Here is a 25,768-nt window from a genome sequence, read left to right on the forward strand (position 1 = left end):
TGCCCACGCTCCAGCAACCACCAAGTGCCTTGAAGCTGTCCCTACACTGAAGTTCTCATGGACTACTAACTATCATCACCAGTAGATTGACCAGAGGAGGATGGGTCACCCCTTGTGAGCCTTGGTTCCTCCTAAGGTTTCTTCCTCAGCTGGGGGAGTTTTTCCTTGCCACTGTCGCCCCTGGCTTGCTCACTTGAGGGTTTACATTTGTTTTTACATTTCATGTCAAATCTTTGTCTTACTGGAATTCTGTAAAGCTGCTTTGTGACAACATCAGTTGTGAAAAGCGCTATATAAATAAATTTGATTTGATTTGATTTGATATAAAACAACAATGGGAGGAGGAACTTTCGATTAGTTTGTCCGCCGAGTTGTGGCAGAATATTTTAGATAACATACACTCCTCTTCTATATGTTTAAGGCACATTATAATACAATTTAAAATAGTTCATCATGTGCACTGGACTAAGGCTAGGCTGGCCAAATTTGTTCAAAATATGATTCCAACATGTGATAGATGTCAAATAGGAATAGCGACACATGCACACATGTTCTGGTTTTGCCCAAAACTAGCTGTCTTTTGGAATTCTATCTTTGACTTTTTCTCAGGGGTGTTTGAACAGCAATTCCAACCTTCTCCTATAGCAGCAATATTTGGGGTGACCCCTAAGGAGCTTCATTTGAAGAAATCGGACTCAAAGGTGGTAGCATTTGCCACATTAGTGACAAGACGTCTCACATTACTCAAATGGAAAGAGAAAAACCCTCCTACTTTTAAAAATTGGGTGAATGACATAATGCAGTTTTTGGTTTTAGAAAAAATTCGATACACTTTGGCAGGGTGTAGTGGTAAATTTAATAGTATCTGGCAAGCTGTTTTGGTTTATATAGATAATATGGACACTGTGGATTAGTCAGCAGTTTGGAAACTATGTAAATATCTAATATACTAAGGATGATTAATTTAATTATTTAGGTATGTTTTACCTTTTGCCTTTTATTTGTACAATTGAATATGTTTATATAATATTAGCTATATTTACAGATTATTTGTTTATCATTCATTATCTGAAGAATCAAGTTCTAGGTTGATGCAGAAGGGGTTTAACACTGGAGACCTCAGTGGGGTGGGTTTCTTTTTTTTTTTTTTTTTTTTTTTTTTTTTTTGTATTTATTATAATTATTTTTTTTCCCTCAATTCTTTGTATATATTATGCAAATAAAAATAAAAAGACCTGTTAAAAAATTTGTACCATATTCTATATTATTTTACATTTTTACATGGTATTGAACGCCCAAGTTCATCTCCAGGACTTATATTATGTTCTTCTATTTTCCACTGTTCTTTAATTAATTTTATATATAGTCACATCTCTTTCTGGAGAAGAGAATGTAATGTACCTTTAGGGAACAAAACTGGATGCTAAAAGCACTGTTGTACCTTTTAGTGACCAATAATGTACCTCTACCGTTTCATTTGACTTGAATACACATAGACAATCAAATTGACAATGAGTGTAGAAACTAGGAGGTTGCCTAAGTTATATGGCTGATTGGTACTTATCATGAGCGGCACGGTCGTGCAACTGGTAGTGTCACTGTCACACATCTTTAGGGTGTTGTCTCTGTGTCCGCATGGGTTTCTTCTGGGGGTTCTGCTTTCCTCCCTCGGTCCAAAAACATACTTTGGTTGGTGAATTGGCTACTCAAAAGTGTCCATAGGTGTGAGTGTGAGAGTGAATGTGTATGTGTTTCACCCTGTGAAGGAACGGCACCCCCTCTAGGATGTGTCTCCAACGTGTGACCAGTGATTCTGGGTAGGTGTGTGTTTCTTGGGGTTTCCTGGAGTTCTGGGTTTGATCCTCTCTTCAGGTCTCCTGGGTTTGATCCACATTCCTCAGGAATTTGGTATGTTCTCCTTGTATGTGCATGCCTTACCTTTCGAGGTGCTCCTTTTGACAGTTCTCACAATGCAAAAATACATTCAAAATTGCAACCAAGTTTGACTGTGAGATGCCTTGTGATGGACTGGTGTCCTGTCCAGGGCTATTTTCATGTATTCTATACTGTAGGAAGCAAGTGAATTAAATTGATTAGTTTTTCAGATGTTTGCATGCAATTACAATCCAATACAATCTTAATGTCAACATTTTGCAGTATGTATGATATGCGTGCACTTAAAACCATTATTTTCAAAAATCAAAAAGATTGCATTAAAAAAATCATCCAAAAAATCTGTAAAAGATTAAATTTTTATGAAAAAAAATTATATGGCACTGAATTTGAAGTAAGAGATGAGATTGCAGATGAAAGATTATTTCCCCAGGGCTGACTGAAAGAAGTTTATTTGCTACACAGGATGTGCTCCTTATAGCTTTCCATGTGTGTCCACATTGTTCCAGATGTGAACATCTGCCAGAGTGAACACTGGACATCAACTGTTTTGTTTTGTTATTCAGTAAACACATATGCTACTGCCATTCCCTTAAGGAAATTATATCAGCATGGTAAAACAATAAACAACAAAAATAGAATAGGAAATCATACATTTAATAAGAATTAAAGCCCTCTTCAGTTATTAAAATACAGCTCAAACTGCATTTCCTTTGGCATGTGCTTAACAACTTGGTCTCCAGATTAATTGCAGAGAAAGACCATGATCCTCACAGTCATAACAATGCATAACCAGCCAGCCAAAGAACATATTACCAAAAGAATGTATACTCAACCATGGCCATGCCTGCTTGCATATGATTGGCTGATGTTAAACAGCCTGATCTGTGACATCACGAACATGGCCCACCCAATTTGCTGAAGATTATTTAGGCCACTTGGGGGTGGGGGTGCTTGTGTGTGAGTGGGGAAGTGTTCAAAGGCTGTAATTTTGAATAGCTCTTCAATTGCATTTACAAAACAAAGTTACCTTCTTCCTAAGCTCTAGAGTCAGACATTCATAGCTGAAATCACTTCTCACGCTCATGTGCTACTACTCTAATGTGCACAAACTGTAGAAATACACATATAAACTAGGGCATTCACAATGGGCTGCACATGAGCCCATGGCCACTAGCAGCTGAACTGCATTCTCCAGAGTTGTTTACTACTTTTGGAATGAGTTGGATCAGTGTTAGTGATCCAAAGGTTATCATCTAATATCAGAGTCTTATTTCATTAATTTTCTTTTGGCTAAATGCAATAATAACCTCATAGAAATATAGTTAATTGAGGGTAAAGCCTTCCCAAAAAAGTAGAAGCTGTAATTACAGCTGTGGGGGGCCAACCACCCCATAATAGCCTTAATATTTTAGATGAAATATAGGATGAGCCATGTAGTTCAGCTCCAATAGGACAGTTATTACCACTGGTTAGCACAGTGCTAGACTCCCATCATACACTTCCTTTTATAATAGAGAAGAACTGGTTGCTGATAATATTACAACACAAAACATTCAGTGACAAAGTAATTCAGTAATTGTACTTTTTCTGTTAGTTTTTTGGGGAATTTGTATTGCTGTATAAGGTTGTACATTTAAAATTATGATTTGCATTTAACAAGCAGGCAATTTGCAGTTAGCTGCTATAACAGTTAGCAGGGAATGGTTCCATAACATCCAGATAACATAAAAAAAATATTCTAATGTAAAGTTTTAAGAAAGTTAACTATTTCTAATAAATATTTCAATAAGACAGTGGTTTGACTGCGATATTCATAACATAGGATGTACACTCTCAATTTAACAATTACAAAAATTTTCATTTGATTGAAGCCTGAGAGAGAACTTTTTTTTAACAAGAAATTTCAAGCAGGGATAGCTTTCCATGCTTAGGTACCCTGGTTATTTAAGTCCAGTGTAATATAAGAAGCAAACTTCAGACATTAATCATTTTTTGCTGATCAGCTGCCATTGGGCTATGGGGTAAAATTTCACTTCACTGAACTGCTGGTTTGGCAATAGTGACCAAATATCTTTTTGTTCATTTCATTGCACCATTAGTCTCTGAAGGAGAGCTGTAGAGCCATTTAACCTACTTATCAGTAACTCCTGACAGATTGCAGCATTGGTGTGACAAGCGGTCAAGATTACATCAAAATATCACTTCAGCAAAGGATAGATAACCAGATTCATTATTAGTGTCACTGTTATTTCATCAAGTCCAATACTGTTTTAAATGAGTAAAGATATTTCTGTGTTTTATTTTTGTTGCTGAATGTTGCCAAACTGCCAAAGGTTATGTTCACATTACAAGTGCACTTACTCAATTCAGATTTTGTTCTCAGATCTTCTCAGTTCACATTCATAAACACAAGTGAATTGTATCTGGCTTTAATGTGAATGCATCTGTCCTTGAAACAGCTAATATTTTTTCAGGGCTTTCAGGTTTATATCATGTTCATCTCCTCTAGACCAATTATGTATCTAATTTGTGGGCATGCAACATAAATGTGAATACTCCATGCATGCTCAAATCCAAATTTTTTTTGTTTTCATATGTTGTTCTTGATTAATGTTTTCCTCAGGTATATTTTAAAAATTATAGCTTACTGTAATTGCTGGCTTAAGAGTTTTAAAAATGTACACAGTGAATCAAATTTAAAAGGATAAGCCAATCTATTACTGTTATTACATCTACCCTCATACAGAGATTTAGGTTATATGCATATCTTCTTCTGTTGGGAGCATTTTCTGTTAGGCTACCTTTAGCCTATCGAAAAATCCTACCCAATGTTATTTTGGCAGCTGTACTTATAAAAGTACACTATGGTAGCACATTTGGACAAGGTAGCAGAACGACATGCAGGCTGTTTCAAAAATTCCTATATTATTCACACACTCTAATCTGCTTTGAGAATACGGACTTGAATTTGTGTGTTACAATTAGGCAAAAAAAAAATATGAGTCACTTCAGCCTGGCAAAATTAACATAAAGTGATTCTGGGCCTAGAGTTGTGAGGAACGTAGTAATACGTGAAGCCCAAGTATCACGCATTGCACGATATTGACTGTGCAATAAAACTAACCCCAATTATTTTTTTAAATAGTAGCTCAAAAAACTATGCAAGGACAAATAAGGCCTTATGATTAACACCTTCATTCTTTTTATAAACTGTTTTGAACATGAAAACGAGTCCTGTCATTTCTGGCAGACCTTGTTATTGTGAGTAATAATTTTACTAACATCTTATCTGAACCCAAACTGCAACTAGGCCCAACACTGCCACTTATGATATAGAATATATTATTTGTGAATAAACGAGAATCTGATTTATGTAGAAATATCTATTTAATATGTGCCTTAATTGTACGGCACCACTTGGTCTAAGAGTAACAAACTATTAGCTTTTAATACTTGATTTAAATAAACATAACTAAACCTTTACTACAAAGCATAACAGTGCATCTGCAACTTTATCTAGTTCTGCAAGTTCATCCAAGGTCTTTTATGTTTGCCATGCACAGTGTCAATCTAGATGCACACAAAATACTAAACTAGAACTAAAAACCAAGCAAGGAGTGCATAATAGAAGCCATCTTTGGCAAAGTTGCATCATACTAAAGCATTTGAGAACGTCAATTTTTAACTTCTCATCACTCTAGAGAGCTAACTAATTGTATGCCTTTGGCCAGCACTTAAACTCTCAATCTTAAAACTGATTTGATATTTAAGCAAGCTTAACTGCTCATGTATATATTGTATGCTTCTTTTGTTTGTTTGTAAGAATAATGTATACAACCCACACCAAAGTTCTTCATAGGTAAAACTTATTTTATGAAACAACTTTATTCTAAATGTTTGTCCACACAATCAAATACACACTGAAAATATTAAGCATGCACACAGCTGACTTTAAGACTTCTTATAGTTACAGTGAAAAGTAGTAGTACATTAGGAGTGCTGGTGCTGCCATCTTAAAGACAGTGGTGAATGCTGTCTAATGCAACAACAGCGCCCTCCATTGGCCAAACAATAAAAATGAATTTCATTGCAAATATGTAGGGCCAACTGGACAGTTGAACCAGCATGATCAGAAGAAATAAAAATCAGCACAGTAACCATTTTGATAAAACAATTTTCCCATGAGACGTCTTGCCATATGTACAGCATATATTTGTGACTGCATACGTAGGTTTCAGCTGAGTAAACCATTCCTGAAGATGTAGAGAATAAACTACTAGACAAAGGAAGATTCTAAAAAGTGAACCTTTTTGGAATGGATGGGGGAAGAAAAAAAAAAAAAAAAAAGGGGGTGGCACACATACACAAAAAGTTTAGAAGACAGCTCGTAAACGATCTGTTCATTTTTACAAATCCAAAAAAAGAACCCTAAAAAGTCAGACAAATTTACAAAGGTTTAGAGGATATATACAAGCAGTTAGCTCACAAATACATACAAAACAGGAAATAAGTGTGGATTAGTAGCGCCGGCCAAAGGCCCCGCTTCCCTGAAGACCACCACCCTGCATCATCTGGTTCTGACGGTTTAATGCTGCAGAGAGTGACTGTGATGTTCCAGTCTGCATGTATCCACCCCGGCTAAAATACAACAAAGAACATTAGTATTCCAGTTTTTCATTTTCTGAACAAAAACAAGGACATGCTTAGAGGAAAAAAGTGGAGGAAGGGGGAAGAAAAATAAATAAATCCAATATATTTGTATATATCACCAGTTTCCTTTGTTTTAGGACATTTTCCACAAATTATGAATGTACAGTACCAAGCAAAAGTTTGGACATCTTCTCATTCAATGGTTTTTCCTTTTTTATTATTATATTCAATATTGTAAATGAATATGGAAGACATTAAAACTATGAAGGAACACACATAGAATTATGAAAACAACAGAATACTTTAGATTCTTCAAAGTAGCCACCTTTTGCTTTGATGACAGCTTTGCACACACTTGCCGTTCTCTCAATCACCTTCATAAGGTCGTCACCTGGAATGTTTTTCAGTGAACAGCTGTGGCTTCCTCAAGAGTTCATTTATGTGAGAGACAATAACTTGGGTTGTGCAGAGGTATGTACATAGTTCTATAGTGAATAGCCCTATTCCACCAATGACTAATGAGAAGCTATGTACAAACTTTTGAGTGGTACAAAGTGTGTGCGCGCGCACACACACACAACACAGATTAGTGATTTAATACAATGAATACAACCAAGAAACAAAAGCTGAAGGTCAAACATTATAAGAATATAGGCTGTTTTTCTCTATTAGCCAGTTTAACTCCATTTAGTAAAAATACTCAAAGATGCAAGTATCATATCTCACCTTGCCATTCCCCCTCGTGGTATGTGAGACTGACCTGGAACGCCTCGGTCTGCACCTAAAACAAAGCACAAGTCAGAACATTTTGCCATAAATCTTTCAATGCCGCACAGTTTATTTTTACGTTAAGAGCTGGACATACCTTGCCAGGGCCTGTCTCCTTCTATCTTGCGCCCAGGCTCCCACTCTCTATTATCTCTGCAACAGCAAAAACAAAAAAGCATTTACCAACTGCATCCTTCACAGCAGGGTCCATGCTAAAACACAGATGAAGCTAGTAATTAAGTGACTGCTCAAATGAAATGGCCTAAAGACTATAATGAATAAAAAATAAATAACCAATAAGTATGAAAATGAAAACTTCATCCAATAACACCATGTTGACTTCTCTAAAATTCCTACAAATTTAACCCCAACACAATATATTTGTTACATTAAATTCAACAGATAATCATTAACTGCACATTAATGTTCATTTTAATTAGAGCTCAGGCAATAGCCTCAGACCAGATGGAAGATGCAACATTGTCCTGAGCAGCAGCCCTGTCACCTTTTTCAAGGCCCCTACTAACGTAGGATTAAAAAAATCCAGTACTCTGTATCAATGACTAACTTATTGCACTAACTCCCATCATCATCATGATGTGCTTTGAGAGGCTTTATCAAGGAACATCAAGACACAGCTGCCCCTTCACTTGATCCCTTGCAATTTGTATCTTGTCCCAATCATTCCACAGACGATACACCAATACCCTTCATCTAGCTTTCACAAACCTGAAGAAAAAGGATACATGTTCAAATCCTGTTCATAGACTTCAGTTCAGCATTCAACAGTCCTATCATTCCTCAGTATCTGACTGAAAAGCTGAACCTGCTGGCCCTGTGTCCAGATCAGGAGCAGCATTTCCAGTAACATCACACTGACTACTAGTGCACCCCAGGGCTGTGTATTAAATCCTCTACTGAAAACATTTTGCACATTATGGGGGAGGGGAGAGAGAAAAAAAAATAAATAATACTAAAACATAGAATGTAGAGACCTACATTCAGAGCACTTAAAATTATATAAGCAAACCGGAGTGGGAAAATATTTCACTGTGAAAATTACAGAAAGTGGTCTCCTAAAGTTGTAGTGTATTCATTTACTTTTTGTAACTTATTTGGAAATAGGATTTAAAGTTAGTTTACATTTAGTAGACATTTTAGAAATTGGCGGTAGATTTCACCTGCCGGGCACCGGCCTTGCTTGATTCACTGGACGCTTATCATAGCCACCTCCACCCCAGTTATCTCGAGAATCTCTTCCATGCCTGTCACGATCTGAGAAGTGCTAGAAAATACAAAACAGGAGATGCTGATCAGTGCACTATTTAACAAAATATTTTATAGAGCGCTTAATTAAATTGTTTCTTGAAGTCTTAATGAAGCATCTGTGGCATGCTTTGATTAAATTTAGCAACAATCAAATACGACACAATCATTCCTGTCTAAAATGCACTCTTCCTTTAAATAACAATAAGCCATTCTTCGCTCAAACAGGAGTTCACATCAGTAAAAAAGTGAGTGAGCAGAAGTTCTGGTTATCAGACTTTTTTGCTTGGGTGAGTCTATTCTCATGTCTCAGGTTTTGCCCAGTATGCTTATACATCCTATTGTGTTTCTTTTATTCAGCGTAGCCTCGACACTCTCACAAACGTCTAATGCTGTGACTGGTAATACTCAAACAAGGGGGCAGTACAATTCTATATCCTAGCAGTTGACAACAATATCAGAGCACAATCACAGTTCATATTATCCCACATTTTCTGACTTTGGCAGCCTACAAAAAAAAAAAACTGACTGGTGGATTATCTTGTTTCAGTTTGTAGGTTGGTAAGCTCCAGATCCCCAAATTAATGCAAAGGTGCTGAAAAAGTAATTTTTTTTTCAATAATAAGTACCCTTTAACGTTCCTCCTGTTCATATAACAAAATTACTATACTTAGAATTAAAATTTCTACCTGGCTCTCCCTGTCTCCAGGCAAAGTTCCTCCTCTGGCACCATCTCTGCTAAAGATTAAAATCATATAGATGAGTGACGAATCACCAAGGTGGGTAAAATAGCAGCAATAAAAGGGGCAAATTTTTTTTTAAGGAGCAACTAAATTTAACCAAAAACAATAACACCCACCAAATATAAGCTGATTTTAGCAAACATATCAATTACCGGTCCATCATCATATCATCCTGGTATCTGCTGCGATCTCTATGGTCAAAATCTTGGTACCTCTCCTGCCGTCCAAAGTCAGAGCGTCCGTAGCGATCATCCATGGGCATTCTCTTAACTGGCCAATCATCTTTCCTGTGATCAACATTCACCAAAAAGCAGTTCAAGACATCATAAAACACACAGCAATCAACACTATTTCAGGCAAAATAAAATAGAACAAAACTGAGTGAGAGTAGTAATAACTTACCTGCCATCCATGTCATATGGCCTCTTGATTGGACGGCGTTCCTGTTCATAACGAAGCTGCTCCTGCTGCCTGCGCAGTTCCTCGCGCTCACGATGAATTCTTTCCTGCTCACGGCGCCTCTCATACTCCACTCTCATGCGCTCCCGCTCCAAGAACTCGCGTTCCATGCGGTCAGCATCCAGTCGTTGCTTCTCCACCTCCAGCCATTTACGCTTGCGCATCAGCCTCTCTCGCTCCTCGCGCTCACGGAACAGACGAATACGCTCACGCTCATTGCGGCTGTCGCGATCACTGCTTGGAGAAATCAGTGTAACATGGGTTAGAAACTCCCACTGGTCCAGTTAACAGCATTTGTGGTTTTTTTTGCAGATATTACCCATACATACCAGACATAAGCCTGGTCAGATGGAAAACCTTCAGCACTGCTGTATCTGATTTAGTCATAATAGCACAACACAAACTAACACCACCACAACAAGTTTTACTGCAGTGATCCACTACACAAATCATACCTGCTCTGTGATCCTAACTATTGAATTACAGAGTAAAAATGGACAAACATTTGGTAGAACTAAAGTGCCCCTCTATAGTCAGTGAGTGGAGGTGGTTATGCATATTATTAACTGCATGATGAGCGCACCCAGAGTGCCTGCGTCTCTCAACCTCACGGATTTCTCGTTCACGTTGCCTCTGTCTCTCACGCTCCCGCTGTTCTTTGATTTGATCAAAGGACAAGATGTCCTTCCTGTCTTTGCTGGAAGACTTGCGGTCACGACTCTTTGTGCTCTACAGAAACAGACAAGACAATATGATCAAGAAAGAACAGTCCTAATTAATGAAAATGATACAGAAACTGCTCATACATGTCTACAAACTTTAGCACCCAACCAAATGTAAATCAGCCCTTAACATTACGGTTATCTAACATTTTGGTGGTTTTGGCCATCCATGCCATGGCTGGATATATCAAGAATACGGCCTTTGCCCTATTATACCTAATAAAAACCTATTATACAAAGTGACAGTAACAAGCGATCGAAGAATCATTTACCCTCTCCTTGCTCTTAGTTTTGACACTGATGACAGGCTCGCCTTTCGATTTGTCCATTACCACTGTCCTCTCTGCAGCACAGAACAGTACAATAAACATTTAGTTTTGCTGCCTTTAGTTGTAGTCAAATCCATGTTTTTCCATTACTCACCTTTATCATCAGAACCTTCTGTCTTTTCATCTTTCTCATCAGATCTGCAGAGAATGAGAGTGGGGGGGGGGGGGGGGAGAGAAAAAAAAAATTAACAGGTGCTTGGTTTGTTACAGAAAATGAATGAATTGAATTTACCTATACTTTTTTACATTATTACATTTGATCTGCTTACTTTTCAGTCTTGGACTCAGAGGATTGTCTCCTGTCACTGCAAGATTTTTTGGCATCATTTCGTTCTGCAGGTTTTTTCCCTGCTGGCTCGTTCTTTGCCTAGAAAGAATAACACCACCACACATGGTAAACATCCACACTTCAATTCTAGCTCATTGCTTGTAGGTACAGAAAAAGCCCCAAGACGCCACATACCCGTTCCACAGAGATCATTCGGCCATGCAGCTCAGTTCGGTGTAGGTGACTGATGCACTTTGTGGCCTCTTCTGTAGTGCACATTGTAACAAATCCATAACATCTAGCCCCAGGACTCCGGGCATTTGTGACTACCTTGGCACCAACAACCTGTAAAAACACACACCCACCACAAAAACAGCATAATTTACAAAACATTTTACAGCCATTACAAACAATAATATACAGGGATTCATGTGTCATATCCTGGTGCTTTTGTTGGCATAGCAGGAAGCCACCAATAAATAATGAAACTGTGTGCATAGGCACATTTTTAATTCTGGCATTGAAAACACTAATATTGACTAAAAGTATTTAGAAAGAAATGTTCATTTATATTATCAGTGTTACAGGGTAATGTTCAAATTTAAACTTTAAATAAAGTAATATTTATAAAACATTTTAGCACAGTAACTTGTATCACCTGAGACCATGTGCACTTTCATAACAATTATGGCGTGAAATATTGGTTTATAATTACTGTTTAAATCTAAACATATATTTTTTTAAACAACTATATTATATAATATCATAATTATTCATATATAATAAAAAGAATTCTCATATAGTACACCAACCTTGCCATATTTGCTGAACAGATTCTTCAGATCAGTCGCTCTGGTAGTTGAGGAAAGCCCACTAACCCATAGATTTCTTCCACTAGCTGCACTGCTGCCTGTTGAAGAATGAGTTTGTTTGGTATCTCTGTATACGAGTCAAAAATATTCTATTCTAGTGTTGGCTAATTTTTCAAGATTTACTGTTTACAGTTTTGCATTTATTTGCAGCTCAAACTCAAGTAATTGCAAAACTGCTCTGTTACCAGCCTGGTGGCCAATCTTCATTAAATGCACATTGCACCAGTAAGACCACATGCATCCAATGGTTCAAACATTGTATCCTGAAGGTGGTGCCATGTTTCAGGATGACAATGCACCAAGTGAAAGTGAAGTTAGCATCTCCCATGGCCTGCACAGTCACCAGATCTAAATATTATTAAGTCATTTGGGTTGTTTTGGAGGAGCGAGTCAGGAAACGTTTTCCTCCACCAGCATCATGTACTGACCTGGCCACTATCCTGCAAAAAGAATGGCTTAAAATCCCTATGGCCACTGTGCAGGACTTGTATATGTCATTCCCAAGACGAATTGACACTGTATTGGCCGCAAAAGGAGGCCCTACACCATACTAATAAATTATTGTGGTCTAAAACCAGGTTTTTCAGTTTCATTGTCTAACCCGTGTGTGTGTATGAGAGATATATATATATATATATATATATATATATATATATATATATATATATATATATATATATATATATACATACATACACACACATACACACGACCAATTATATTTTTACTTAAATTGTCAACAAGCAAAAAAATAATTAAATAAATTTTGCAGTCAATGATCTTGCGATAGTTACCTTTCTCATCTTTTGATTCGCATTTACTTGATTTGTCGTCACAGCTGGAGGAAAAGGGGAAAAAATATTGTTTAGAGTATTGCAAAAACATGTACATGGACACAGTGGAGTTTTCTTAAAAAAATAAAAAATAAATAAAATACCCACCTGGGGAGGCAGCAGCCTCAGGCAGTGAACAAACAATAGAATGCTGATTCTATGACTTGAGTAGCCTTTTGAAGCCAAATTTCTATATATATGCCTCTTAGATGGCAATCACTATGTAGTTAACGGGGAGAAGGGAAATGGGAATGAAAGAAAAATAAAATATGAGGGACGAAATGCGCAGTCCATTACACCTCCCAGCGGCACCCAACTTGTTAACAAAAGGAGCCAATGTAATAGATTGTAACAGCCATTGTTCTAGTAGACAGAAAACAACAAACCTCTTTTTCTGATCACCCTCTACAGAGGACTCTTTCACTTCTGAAGATTCTGCAGCACACTCTTCAGTCTTCTTGCCTTCTTCAGACCCCTCCGCCTTTGACGCAGTTTCTGAATCAGCTGCGTTTGCGTTTTCGTTCGGGCCTGTTTCATTTGTGTTAGCTGTCTGAGCAAAGGCACTCTCCGGATCCGTCAAACTGTCCTGAACACCTTGTGGGTCCTTGCATGTTGGATCGACTTCACTTTTCTTTGAAGTAACAATGTCTGCTTCAAAAGCTGAGGACACTCCTTCCATTTTGCTGGTAGCCTCAGCTTTACTGAGGTTGGACACATTGCATTCCTCTTTGTGAGAATCCCAGACTGAAGTTTTCTTCTCTTCACTCGACTCCTCAGTTGGCTCTTCTTTATGCAGCTCTGACATACAAGACCCGGCTACTTTCTCACTTTCTACGAATGTAACAGGAATAGAATGGCACAGAGTTTAATTACTTCTGAGACATTGCATTGGTTATCGTGGAACTGGAATAGGACGTGACCCACTGCTTCACATAAGACAAGTATTTGCAGTTACCCTATAAAGAGACTGGAAAAACCAAAGAAAGCAACAAACTATTCTTTAGACTAAAACTGAACCTTTGTCAGTTCACCTTATGCCAAGCCAGACATTGAGAAGGAAGTCACAAGACCAGCACACAGATCCGAAGAGTTCATCGTTGAATCGTTTTGCAGTTCAAGTGTCCATGATACAGAAGAGGGCCTTTGTTTGGTCTTTAAAAGGGTATCATTTTTTTCTTTTGAATCAAGCAAGTCCATTAGTGAATCTCCAATAAACAAACATTGAGTCCTAAAGTGATTGTGCTTCAATATGATCCATTTCTTCATCTTCTCTTCTTAAGTCTTCTTTATGCAACCTAGAAACACCTGAAAGAAATGCCTGGACCTCACTAGAATTAACATAACCACTTACTAGCTCTGTGCACAAGTCTTTAGCGCTAGAAAGAAAACAGAAACCATTCCCAAACACTATTCTATACAAACTTTACTTCCAAAATAATTAGAATGGTATTTCTTGCACACAAAGCCAGTAACCATCTCTGGATTTCCAGTCTCTTTGTTTGAGCTACGAAGTAATTTTAACTACTAATCAACCTTCAAGAAAAATTGCCCTGCAATCAACAGTATTGACAAACTTCTCCATACAGTACCTATTTCTTCCTTTATGTCTGCTGTCCCCTCCTCTTGCACATGCTCCTACAAAATAAAGAAATGTCTTTGGGTTGCACGGTCTACAGTTTAAATCATAACAGCGGTAACATGTAATTACACATAAATATACATTTTATAAAAACATGTGAAAACAACTACCTCCTTGAAAATGTGAGAATCCTTTTGTTCGTCTTCTGAGCTTGAATCTTTAGCTTCAATTTCCTGAAACAAATCAATTTAGTTAGCACTCAAACTACAATCACAAACAAAGCAAAAAAGAAACAAATTAAACAAGAGAGAAACAAGTATAGACCTCCACTGCCTCGCCAGGTTTTCCTGATGAGTCAAGTGCTGCAGCATCTTCTGTTTCATTTTCATTAGATTGATCATGCGACATCATGTCTAGAAGTTCATTCTCATCATATTCTTCACTGTCAACTGCCACACCATTATCAATATCAGCCTCATCTAGAATGTTCATGTCCATGATATCCATCTCCTGCAGATTCTCTGGATGTGCATCAGGATCATCCTGGAGGAGGTTTAAAATTGTACTGGTTACATCACATTGCTAGCATAACAGCATGAGGTTGTAACTTGCATTTCTGCAGCTGTTAAGAATTGGGACACAAACACACCTGGCCATCAACAGAATCCTCTTCAATTGTGCAGTCCTCTGATTCTTCGTTATCTTGTTTCTTCCCTACAAAAAGTATTTAAACACTTAATTATGTAAAATGTATGCAAATACTTAATCATAAAAATAATTATGTTAAATAACAGCATTTTTTCAGTGTGTAAACAAACAAACAAACAAAAAAACATTTAGTTTTACCTTTAGGACCTCTCCTAGATGTCTTTTTAGGTGTTATTTCAAGCTGAACTACTATTTCATCAGGATTACCTCCTTCCTCTTCAATAGCCTGAAAGCAAAAGGCAATTATACAGAAGGATTATGAAATTTAAAAAAGTTTGGTTGAATGGCCTTATAGGTAGTAATCAGACCAAACATCATTCCCTTCAGATAATTCTGTTTAACTGGCAGTTTGCCACTGTAAATCTTATTTTGTTAAATAAGGAATTGTATGTAATAAAAGTAACAATTATTAATAATATTAATAATTTTTCCTTATTTATAAAAATCAGATGTAGTCTGGGAGCAAAAGACATGTATGAGTGTATTAGAATGGGGCTCAAAAATATTCTCATCTAGAGAAAGGGGGCCCTGCTGAAACTGTTTAGAAACCACTGTGCTAGAAAACATATTATAAGCAAAATAAGTCAGCACCATGACTGAGCATTTCTGGCTCAAAAATGCAGAGTTGCAAAATGATTTCTTAGGTCCTAATCTTACGGTACAAGCAGTCAACTTGCAGGATGGGGCTTTGAAGTTTCAGGCCATCAGTGATGGGGTAAATTAAGATGGACTAAATACTAACCCCTACAAACTGAATGTAGAAAAATGTGAGTCCCTAAAAAAATTGTAGTCACACTAGACAGTTTGATGCGGTCTAAAGCTTCAAATATTTTTCCCTATGCAAACTGGACAAACATAAGAAACCCACCTAAAGTTGCTGAAAATTTCATTAACCTAATACTCGGTACAAAAACCCAAAGCAGTGCCTGTGCACTGGCCTGAACCTGCAGTTTCGGGACTGAAATTCCAGGACTTTGTGTTTGTGATACAGCCCTCTATCAAGTGGATGACCAATACTCCTTTCTGGCTATTTAATAGGCTTTTTCCACAAAATAAATATTACCAATTTCTTTCTTTTCTTAAAAACTAGTATTGTGTTTTTTTTAATATCTAAACACTTAACATTTTGAAGGCCTACTCCACACAAATAATTGTATCTTGGAATTCAACTTAACTAGCCAAATATTGGGGTTATTAATACTGTTGCTGCACAAAGAACAACATGCATCTCCAAAGTAGTAACTTTAAAGGTGAAGGGAAAACCTCAAATTTCATTGGAAATCACTGTAAAAAACCATTTAATCCCTTAAGTCATTTTGAAGCATTTGGATACAACATTAAAATAAGACTACACTTAAAGATTTATAAATGGTTAAAAACATGGTTCTAAATTAGTTTGTAAATAGTGCTGGGTTGTTTTTATTTTTGTTTTGATATAAATTTTTAATATACCGGACACAAAAAAAAGTCTATCCATTTCCGGAACGCAGCACGGCAGTAAATCGTTTCACAGGGGACGTTTTCATTGCTGCACCACTAAACACACATGAAACAGAGTGCAAGTATCAGTGTTGTTGAGCACGGTGAAAATGGTGCTGAACCAGAAGTTGTACCAGACACTGAGGTAGAAGACGATGACCCAGAAGAACTTTGCAGAAAAAAAAATGAGCCGTGTCTGTTGTCTGGAGGTACTTTTGGTTTCGGATGTGAACCCAACAACCATTTACTGCAAATGCTGTTGAGCTAAAGTATCAGTATTGCTGGGAGTTGCACATTGTTGCTATTCATGATTATTGTTATTTAATTCAAATATTTGGAACTTCTTCAGTGCAATACAACCATTGTCAAGCAGAACTGGCTACTTTATATCTAAATAAATACATATTTAAATATGTTGTAAATTAATGAAGTTTTGTTAAAAAAAAAAAAAAAAAAAAAAAAAAAAAAAAAAAAAAACTGGTGAGAGATTGATAACATTAGTGTAGCTGGTTTACATAAGTTGTGAAAATTAGCCTATAGTTTTAAAGTTGTCTGAAAAATGTGTTAAATAAAATTTTTCTACATTTTCACTGCAAATGTACAATTCTCACAACAGTGGAGTAGGGGACTCAACCATTCTACTGCAGAAATTCTTCTGCATAGACCTGAGAATGTGAATTTGTTCATTTCACATGTTAAGGTACACCATATTACTAACGTATAAAAAGACTGATTGTGGGTTCACTATTTGACAAATAGGTCACTGTTGCGCTTTCTATTCATGTGTTTTAACTGATTATTAATTACTATTATGTATTAGCAACATAAGTATAAATATATAGATTTTACACCATAAAATAAACCCTTATAAATATAAAAACCTTTATAAATTTAGTCTTATTCTAAAGTGGTACCAACATTTCTATTTGTCCTTTCATAATTACATTTTCATCCAGTGTGAAAGACAGCAGTTGAGTTAAAATGATGCAGTAGATTAAAAAAATAACATAAGCAAGTTTGCACAGCAACAAAATATATATTGTGTCAACACACACATCCATCTAATCCATCTATACTTTGCTAGGTGGCAGTAGGTGGGTTCCCATCCAAAATGTTTGCATATGTTTTGCGTAATAAAGAAATATCTGCAGAAAAAAAAATCGAAATGAGTCATTTCCATCCACTGCACATTTGCAAATAAACTTCAGATGACATAGGCCCCTGATCAACAGTGGCATCTAAACAAGGGAGGTCAGAGTCTGTCATTTATAACAAAAACAAACTTTATATTAAAAAAAACACTATTTAATATTATACAGGTATCCATTTCTTCAACGTGTTCATTTCCTTTAATGTTTATAATATAAATGTATATAAATGTTATTCAAAAATTTGAGGAACATTCACAGCGAGTGAACTGCTGCTGGAGTCAGTGCTTCAGGAGCCTCCACACACAGAAGTATTCAGGACATGGGCTACCAATGTTGCATTCCTTGTGTCAAGCCACTCATGGCCCAGAGACAACGGCACAAGAGTTTTATCTGGGCCAAGGAGAAAAAGTACTGGACTATTACTCAGTAATTCAAAGTCTTGTTTTCAGATGAAATGTTTTCAGAATAAATGTTGCATTTCATCTGGAAATCAAGGTCCTAGAGTCCAAAATATCCTAAAAAGGTCCCAAAGTATTATTTCCACCTGTGCATCAGGAAGCACGTTTCAGCCCTAAGAATGATGGCACAGTTATGGTAGAGATATACTTGCTTATAAGTATGTGTAAGCATCATGGCTGCCTCATGTATCCTGTGTCTGTTTGGTGCATCGGTTGTGCAAGTACTCAAAGGATACGTTATGCATAGGCAAGATGCAGTAATATGGAAGGTAAATCTTGCCAATTAAATTGAAAACAATAAAATGAAAACGCAAATACCGTTTTGTTGTTTCATTTTCCAAACGTGTGCACAAATATCATGACAAAATTCAAAATGAAATAACTTAATTTGCAATTACATTTTTCACTCAAGCATGGTTCAGAACTGACAAAATTAAAGTTAAAATTAAAAAAGCTTTTTGTCATTTCATTTTCAAATCTATGCTGGTATTTGATGGTCAAATTTAAAATGAAAAAGCTAATGAGGAAAAAAAATTCAAACAACACTTTGCTTATTCTTCATGAACTGGATAAAAAGGGTCAAAATGAAAATGAAATATGTATTTCTCTCTTCATTTTGAACTGCAGCATGCAACAAATGGGACAAAATTAAAATAAAATGAAAAATGGAAAAAAAAAAAATGTCAAAGTAATGGTTTAAGATTTCATTTTCAGCGAAAATGAATAGCGAATATTTTCAGGCTGAACAACATGCAAATAAAAGCTGTGGACAATAAACATTTTCCGTATTGAATCGATAAGGGACATGTTTGTGAGGTTAGACCAGTGTTTCTCACATTTTTTCTATCATTCCCCACCTCAGACGAAGGGCAATTTCTGCTCCCCACCTGTCGCGTATCACCCCAAAAAATGGTAATAAAATGCACATTGAAGTTTACAATTTTCTAATTTACTGAAATAACATCAACTTCTATCTGTAAATCAGTAGCTTAAAGGCTAAGCACTACTTAATGGACCTCCATGAATATTTCACATTATTTTAGTTACTGACATATATAAGTATGAATTAAAATGAAAAAAGCATGCTTAATTTGCTTTATAACTGACAATTTTATTAAAATTGAGGGAAAAACCCGAGCTCACTGCGGAAATTCTTGAACGCAGCCGTGACATATCTAGCTACGCACCAGTGAAACGAGCACTACAGATAACGAAGTGAGCGATTGGTCCTTTCCAAAGTGCCCATTTAAAGTTGACAAATTTGGTCTATTTTCTGGATATTATGGGATCTTTGGGCCATTTGTGCACAGATGGCCCACTGTACTTTGAATTATTACAGCCAAAAACAACACATCTTTACGTCATATTGCATTAAGTGCAACTTCTAGACTTGTTGTCCACCATCTACGTCACATGCAAGACACCTTTTAGAGTCTCCGAACACTGTTACTAATTCAATTATTCCTTGAATTAGTAAGAAATAACATGTTTTTGTTTGACACTTTCATATAGCTGGTGCTTAGCCTTTAATACCAACTGGATTCCAAAAAAGTTGGGACATTAAACAAATTGTGAATAAAAACTCAATGCAATGATGTGGAGATGGCAAATGTCAATATTTTATTTAATAGAACATAGATGACAGATCAAAAGTTTAATTGAGTAAATGTAACATTTTAAAGGAAGAATGTTGATTCAAAATTTCAGTGTCAACAAATCCCAAAAAAGTTGGGACAAGTAGCAATAAGTGGCTGGAAAAAGGAAATTGAGCATATAACGAACAGCTGGAAGACCAATTAACCCTAATTAGGTCAATTGACAACATGATTGGGATAAAAAGAGCTTCTCAGTGTCAGTGTCTCTCTGAAGCAAAGATGGTGAGAGGATCACCAATTCCACCATTGTTGCGCAGAAAGATAGTGAAGCAATACCAGAATGGTGTTACCCAGCGTAAAATAGCAAAGACTTTTATCATCATCAACCTTGCATAACACCATCAAAAGATTCAGAGAATCTGGAACAATTGCTGTGCATAAGGGTCAAGGTCGTAAAACTCTACTGGATGCTTGTGATCTCCGGACCCTTAAACGTCACTGCACCTCAAACAGGAATGCCACTGTCAAGGAAATAACAGAATGGGCTCATGAATACTTCCAGAAAGCATTGACAGTGAACACAATCCACTGTGCCATCCGCCGCTGCCAGCTGAAACTCTACAGTGCAAAGAGGAAGCCATTTCTAAGCAAGCTCCACAAGCTCAGACGTTTGCACTAGGCCAAGGGTCTTTTAAAATGGAAGACTGTTCTGTGGTCAAATGAGTCACGATTTGAAGTTCTTTATGGAACACTGGGACGCCATGTCATCCGGACCAGAGAAGACAAGGATAACCCAAGTTGTTATCAACGCTCTGTTCAGAAGCCTGCATCACTGATGGTATTGGGTTGCATGAGTGCTTGTGGCATGGGCAGCTTGCATGTCTGGAAAGGCACCATTAATGCAGAGAACTATGTTCAGGTTCTAGAACAACATATGCTCCCATCTAGACGTCATCTCTTTCAGGTAAGACACTGCATTTTTCAACAAGATAATGCCAGACCACATTCTGCAGCAATCACAACATCATGGCTACGTAGGAGAAGGATCCGGGTACTGAAATGGCCAGCTTGCAGTCCAGATCTTTCACCTATAGAGAACGTTTGGTGCATCATAAAGAGGAAAGTGCGACAAAGAAGGCCCAAGACGATTGAACAGTTAGAGGCCTGTATTAGACATGAATGGGAGAGCATTCCTATTTCTAAACTTGAGAAACTGGTCTCTTCTGTCCCCAGACGTCTGTTGAGTGTTGTAAGAAGACGGGGGGATGCCACACAGTGTTAAAAAAATGGCCTTGTCCGACTTTTTTGGGATTTGTTGACGCCATGAAATTTTGAAACATATTATTCCCTTAAAATGATACATTCTCTCAGTTTAAACTTTTGATCTGTGATTTGTGTTCTATTCTGAGTAAAATATTAGATCTTGGCACCTCCACATCATTGCATTCAGTTTTTATTCACAATTTGTTTAGTGTCCCAACTTTTTTGGAATCCGGTTTGTATTATAACACCAGATACAACATTAACATCAATATTCAAACATTCAAAAATACAGGCAATTGGCCTAATATTTAAACTGTGCTTCAGTTTCTCACTTTTCAATCTGTGCAACAATGAGCAAAGGCAGATGCAAGGGTCTAGGAGTGAGTTTGATATTGGGGGGGACATATTTGATGAGTCAAAGCCCCATTCCCAAAATATTAGATAGCCATTAGCTGATTCCCATAGATAAGGCAGTAAAATACTGCATTTATAATGATACGGAACTGCACTTGATTAACATTAACGTTAGTGACTATGTCCCAAACAACATAATATGGAACTTTACATACAAGTCTGGGAAAAGGCCAGAGACTAACATTAACTTGCTGTATGTTTTGAGCTCTCTCACAACCTGAACACAGCTCATATTACAATTAAACTCTCAGAATATCCTGTGTTACCCTAACAGTTATACACAAGCCGCTTTTATAACTTTAATTAGCTGTCATTGTTATCTGTTGTGCTTGTTACTGACCTCAAGCCCAGAGCTGGTAAACACTAACTTTATAAAACCAGACTGACGGTGAATCTGAGGCCAGTGAAGCTGATGATTAGAGCAGCTTTATATTTGAACAGGTGCCTTAAAGGCAGAAAAAATTCCACTCGCTGTCAAAACAGGGTAATCTCAGTGGCACATTTTCAAAATAAAAGTTTGTGAATAAAAGCATATTTTGGTTCCAGGCAGGCTACATATTTCTGGTCTCCTATCTAATGTTCTTTTAGTATGTTTTAGGGCTATTAATGAATCCATTGTTAGTGGGTGCTTTTTACTTAGTTAAAAAATACCATGTTGCATGGTATACCAATACTAGAAAGATATCTCAATACTTTGTCATTACAATGCACCATATAATGAGTACTGGTACTTTAAGAATAATATAAGAGCGGTATTTCCAACAAGTGTCACAAGGAGGCAGTGTGCGCCCGCAGCACTTTGCCTCCTGTCCCCCCCTTAATGATTTTGCTGCTAGTTTTACTGACTTTTCAGACCTTCTAGCGAGTTATTTAAAAAGCAAAATAACCGACTAGCACCAGCAACTTTCTTTACAAACCTTAGCTACTTTATATAGGAGAGAACCGCTGGTAGCACACCAGGACTGACCATGAGTGGGAGAGACGGCACACTCTCCGTGGATTCTCTGCTCCCAGAGACCGAGCTAAAGTGCAAAAAGTGCTGCCAAAGACACGTTTGCATCCTTTTATGTGGAATGTATGCCTTTTTCTTAACTCCTGAACTGAGATCACATAATTGATTGAGGTAATCTGCTTTTTCAAACAATACAAGTCTTATGAACGTATGACATGGGGTAGAAGGCACGATTGGACCCAGAAACGGGGAAACGCTAAGTGTCACACTTAACAAGCATCGTTATTGCCGACCGCCCTCAGCTTGTAGAGAAATTACATTACTGTTCCTGACATTTTAGGTTTTTGCGATAATATCGTTTTATTAACGGTATCAAGATATTTAGACAGCTACTGTATCGAAAGTCATAATTTTGGTATCATGAGAACACTAAATAGATTATTTGTTTGAGAAACCTGTTTCTCTCCCTCAGTCGGCGTGAGGGGCAGGTACTTCACGGCTCCCAAGCAGAGAATACACTTCTTAATGGTTGTTAGTCATTACACTCCTGGTTATTGATGTCAGTCACTTATATTAAGTCAATGAGCAGGCACAGTTCCTGTCAATCATTCAGTGCGACAGCCAATGGAGGCAGTTCCTCCTACAGGGAGTTGTTTTGCAGCGGAGCTAAGAGCAGGTCACTGAAAACTGAAACACTGGGAACTTACAGCTCTACTTTCAGATAGAACTAATGTTAACACCGTGTCAATCAGCATATATTTGCATGTTGTTCAGTCTGAAAATGAAAAGTGGAAAATGAAAAGACAAAGTGGAAAATGAAAAAGAAATCGGCAGTAGGTCGTTTTCATTTTCGATTAATCAGTGAAAACACAGGGCTGACAACGGAATCTTAAACCATAACTGCCTTTATTTTTCCATTTTAATTTTGTCACATTTGTTGCATTCTGCAGTTAAAAATGAAAAGCTAAATACCTACAATTATTTCATTTTAATTTTGACTATCCAGTTCATGAAGTAAAAGCAAATCCAAATTGTTGTTTGAATTTTATTTTCCTCGTTAGCTTTTTCATTTTAGATTAGGAAATACCAGCATAGTTTTGAAAATGAAATTTAAAAAAGCCTTTTTAATTTTAATTTTGTCAGTCCTGACTTAGTCTTGAGTGAAAAATGAAATTACAATTTGGCAGGATTGACCTCCCATAGCAGTAAATGGTACACACATACACGGTAGGGACAATGCAGGTAATCAACATTATCACAATAGTGTAAAGTTTTGAAGAAGGCTTTCTCAGAGCCAAGTCTGCAATTTGCAGCATCTTTCTCTGGTCTGTCCTCTAGTGGAAGCCTCCAGTTACAAGCATAGCAGATGTGAACATTCACCTTTTACTGATCTTTTCTTTTATAGCCTGTACAACAGGTAAACTCCAGTCTACTCTACATGTTTAACCCTATCCTGTAAGCGGGCACGTGGTCTTTGTACAGGACTGTGCAACCCTTGTGAGAAATAGGTTTCGGCCCTTAAACCAACGTCCTTAAAGCACAAGTACCTAATGATGGTGGCTTAATTTGAGGAAAAAGAAATACAAATCAAAACAGATCATGCAACTGAAAAAAAAAAAAACAGCTTAAACTCGCTGCAACAAAACATAAGAAAATACTAACATACAAAAGCGTAGCAAATGATAACTCTAACAAAGCTGAAGCAAGCTTCCTTTCGACTTTCCGCTCCACCATTTAAGGTGGAGATTAATTTGATATAATGTAAATTATGTTCGGTTGCATTAACAACTTCTGCGAATCTACGCTTCAGCGTTTAATACAATAACATTAGCATATTAATTCTTACGTAGGGGTAGTCTATGACTTTAGGCGCCAGAATAACTGCTTCAAGATTTAAGGTGGAACAAACAATTGCATGAAAAATTAGGCGAAACCCTCTTGCTATTTAATATTCATTAAATTTTGTATAGAAAGCTTGCGGTTTTTAAAGCCGGATGACGTTAAATAATGCATCAAACTTGTTCATATATACTTATTTTCACCTTCTTTAATCGCTCGGACAGCAGACTCTTGTTGCCGCTGATGTCCAGGTTTCGTTTCTTCAGTTCGGCCTTCAGGTCAATCACTCTCAGCTCCGACAGTTTGCGAACCCCTGCGCCTTCAGCAACCTCAACGGATCCCGAATCTGCTGACGAAATATTTTCAGACATGTTTGAAACGTAGAGACGGCAGATTATTGAAGCTTTAATTTTTTTTTTTTATATAAAATCTGCTTTCAAATCGACTCTGCTCGACTCAAAACACCAGTTTGTCTGCATGCAACAAAATGGCGTTCCAAGTTCCTTATGCGCATGCCTAAATTGTTTCATGCGATTAGTATTCGAGCCCTGTGTACTACCCCCTACACTCGGTCGAGCCCTATGCACTACCCCTACATTGCATCAGTTCTTAAATACTACACACTACATTCAGTAAATGGTATAAAACATGCCATTACTCTTCCAGTCTGCCTGCCCCCTTCCCATAATTGATCATTGGGCACGTCTAAATTAAGGTTGCCGTTGTGGAGTCAGAGAAGGCAAAGTATGATTCCATAACTATCTAGCTTTAGAACACTTTACAGTATTGCATTTTGATTATAACGTCTGCAACACTTGGTTCCACACCACATACTGTGTTGTGAGGCAAAAACGGTTTCTGTTTGCCCTGCATTAGTGTGAAAAATATCCAGCAATATAAATCTTACTTCAGCTTCAGGCTATTGGTCTTACTGATAACTACAAGATAAGGGTTTGAAATGCTACTACAATTTAATATAGCTCTTTGTTGACATGTTTATTAGCCCAGATTATACTTTCAGCAAGAAAATGGAATTGTATAATATTAGTGGATAAAAAATAAGAAAAAAGCAATTGCAGCAGAAACTTGTGTACAGCCCTGATGGCCCGGCGTTTTGGGTCACTGTCTGTCTTGGGTCACTGTCTGAGGAATTTGGTGTGTTCCCCCCATTGGATTTTTCCAGGTGCTCTGGTTTCCTTCTACTATCCAAAATAAAAACATATGCTGGTAGGTGGATTAGTTATTCAACTGTGCATTTAGCTGTGAATGCGAGGGTGAGGGGTGCCCTTTGATGCGATTATGCCTCTTAAAGAGTACATGTTTGCCTCGCACCCAATGATTCTGTGTAGGCTCTGGACCCATTTTGACCATGAACAGGACACAGCAGTAACAGCCAATGAATAAATCTTTAGTATGTAGGTAGGTAGTGCCCTACAAAGCACTCTAAGTAAGTTTACTTCCAGATAAGACCCCACATGCTCTCAAAGGGAGCATGCCTAACAGCCTAACAGTTTGCAACAAGCA

At 37.2% G+C, this 25,768-nt stretch overlaps 1 protein-coding gene across 4 annotated transcripts; it reads right to left on the reverse strand.

The window, feature by feature from the left end:
• Positions 1 to 5,758: 5,758 nt before the first annotated feature.
• safb (scaffold attachment factor B) lies at positions 5,759 to 24,729 on the reverse strand. Of its 4 annotated transcripts, none has more exons than XM_066647219.1 (21): positions 24,448 to 24,729; positions 15,232 to 15,319; positions 15,035 to 15,099; positions 14,710 to 14,928; positions 14,556 to 14,618; positions 14,396 to 14,441; positions 13,193 to 13,637; positions 12,768 to 12,811; positions 11,914 to 12,011; positions 11,297 to 11,446; positions 11,103 to 11,200; positions 10,928 to 10,971; positions 10,777 to 10,847; positions 10,366 to 10,511; positions 9,726 to 10,016; positions 9,536 to 9,610; positions 9,270 to 9,315; positions 8,496 to 8,599; positions 7,412 to 7,467; positions 7,273 to 7,327; positions 5,759 to 6,534 (listed from the first exon to the last, which is right to left on the reverse strand). In XM_066647219.1, the coding sequence occupies exons 1-21, from the start codon at positions 24,613 to 24,615 to the stop codon at positions 6,414 to 6,416; spliced, it is 2,493 nt and encodes an 830-aa protein (XP_066503316.1). In that variant the 5' UTR covers positions 24,616 to 24,729; the 3' UTR covers positions 5,759 to 6,413. The 4 variants fall into 4 exon arrangements, with proteins under 4 accessions (XP_066503316.1, XP_066503315.1, XP_066503314.1 ...); XM_066647218.1 differs by having other exon boundaries at positions 9,270 to 9,318; XM_066647217.1 differs by having other exon boundaries at positions 9,476 to 9,610.
• Positions 24,730 to 25,768: the final 1,039 nt, after the last annotated feature.

The sequence above is a fragment of the Hoplias malabaricus genome, chromosome 16 (assembly GCF_029633855.1).
Source record: "Hoplias malabaricus isolate fHopMal1 chromosome 16, fHopMal1.hap1, whole genome shotgun sequence".
Lineage (NCBI taxonomy): Eukaryota > Metazoa > Chordata > Actinopteri > Characiformes > Erythrinidae > Hoplias > Hoplias malabaricus.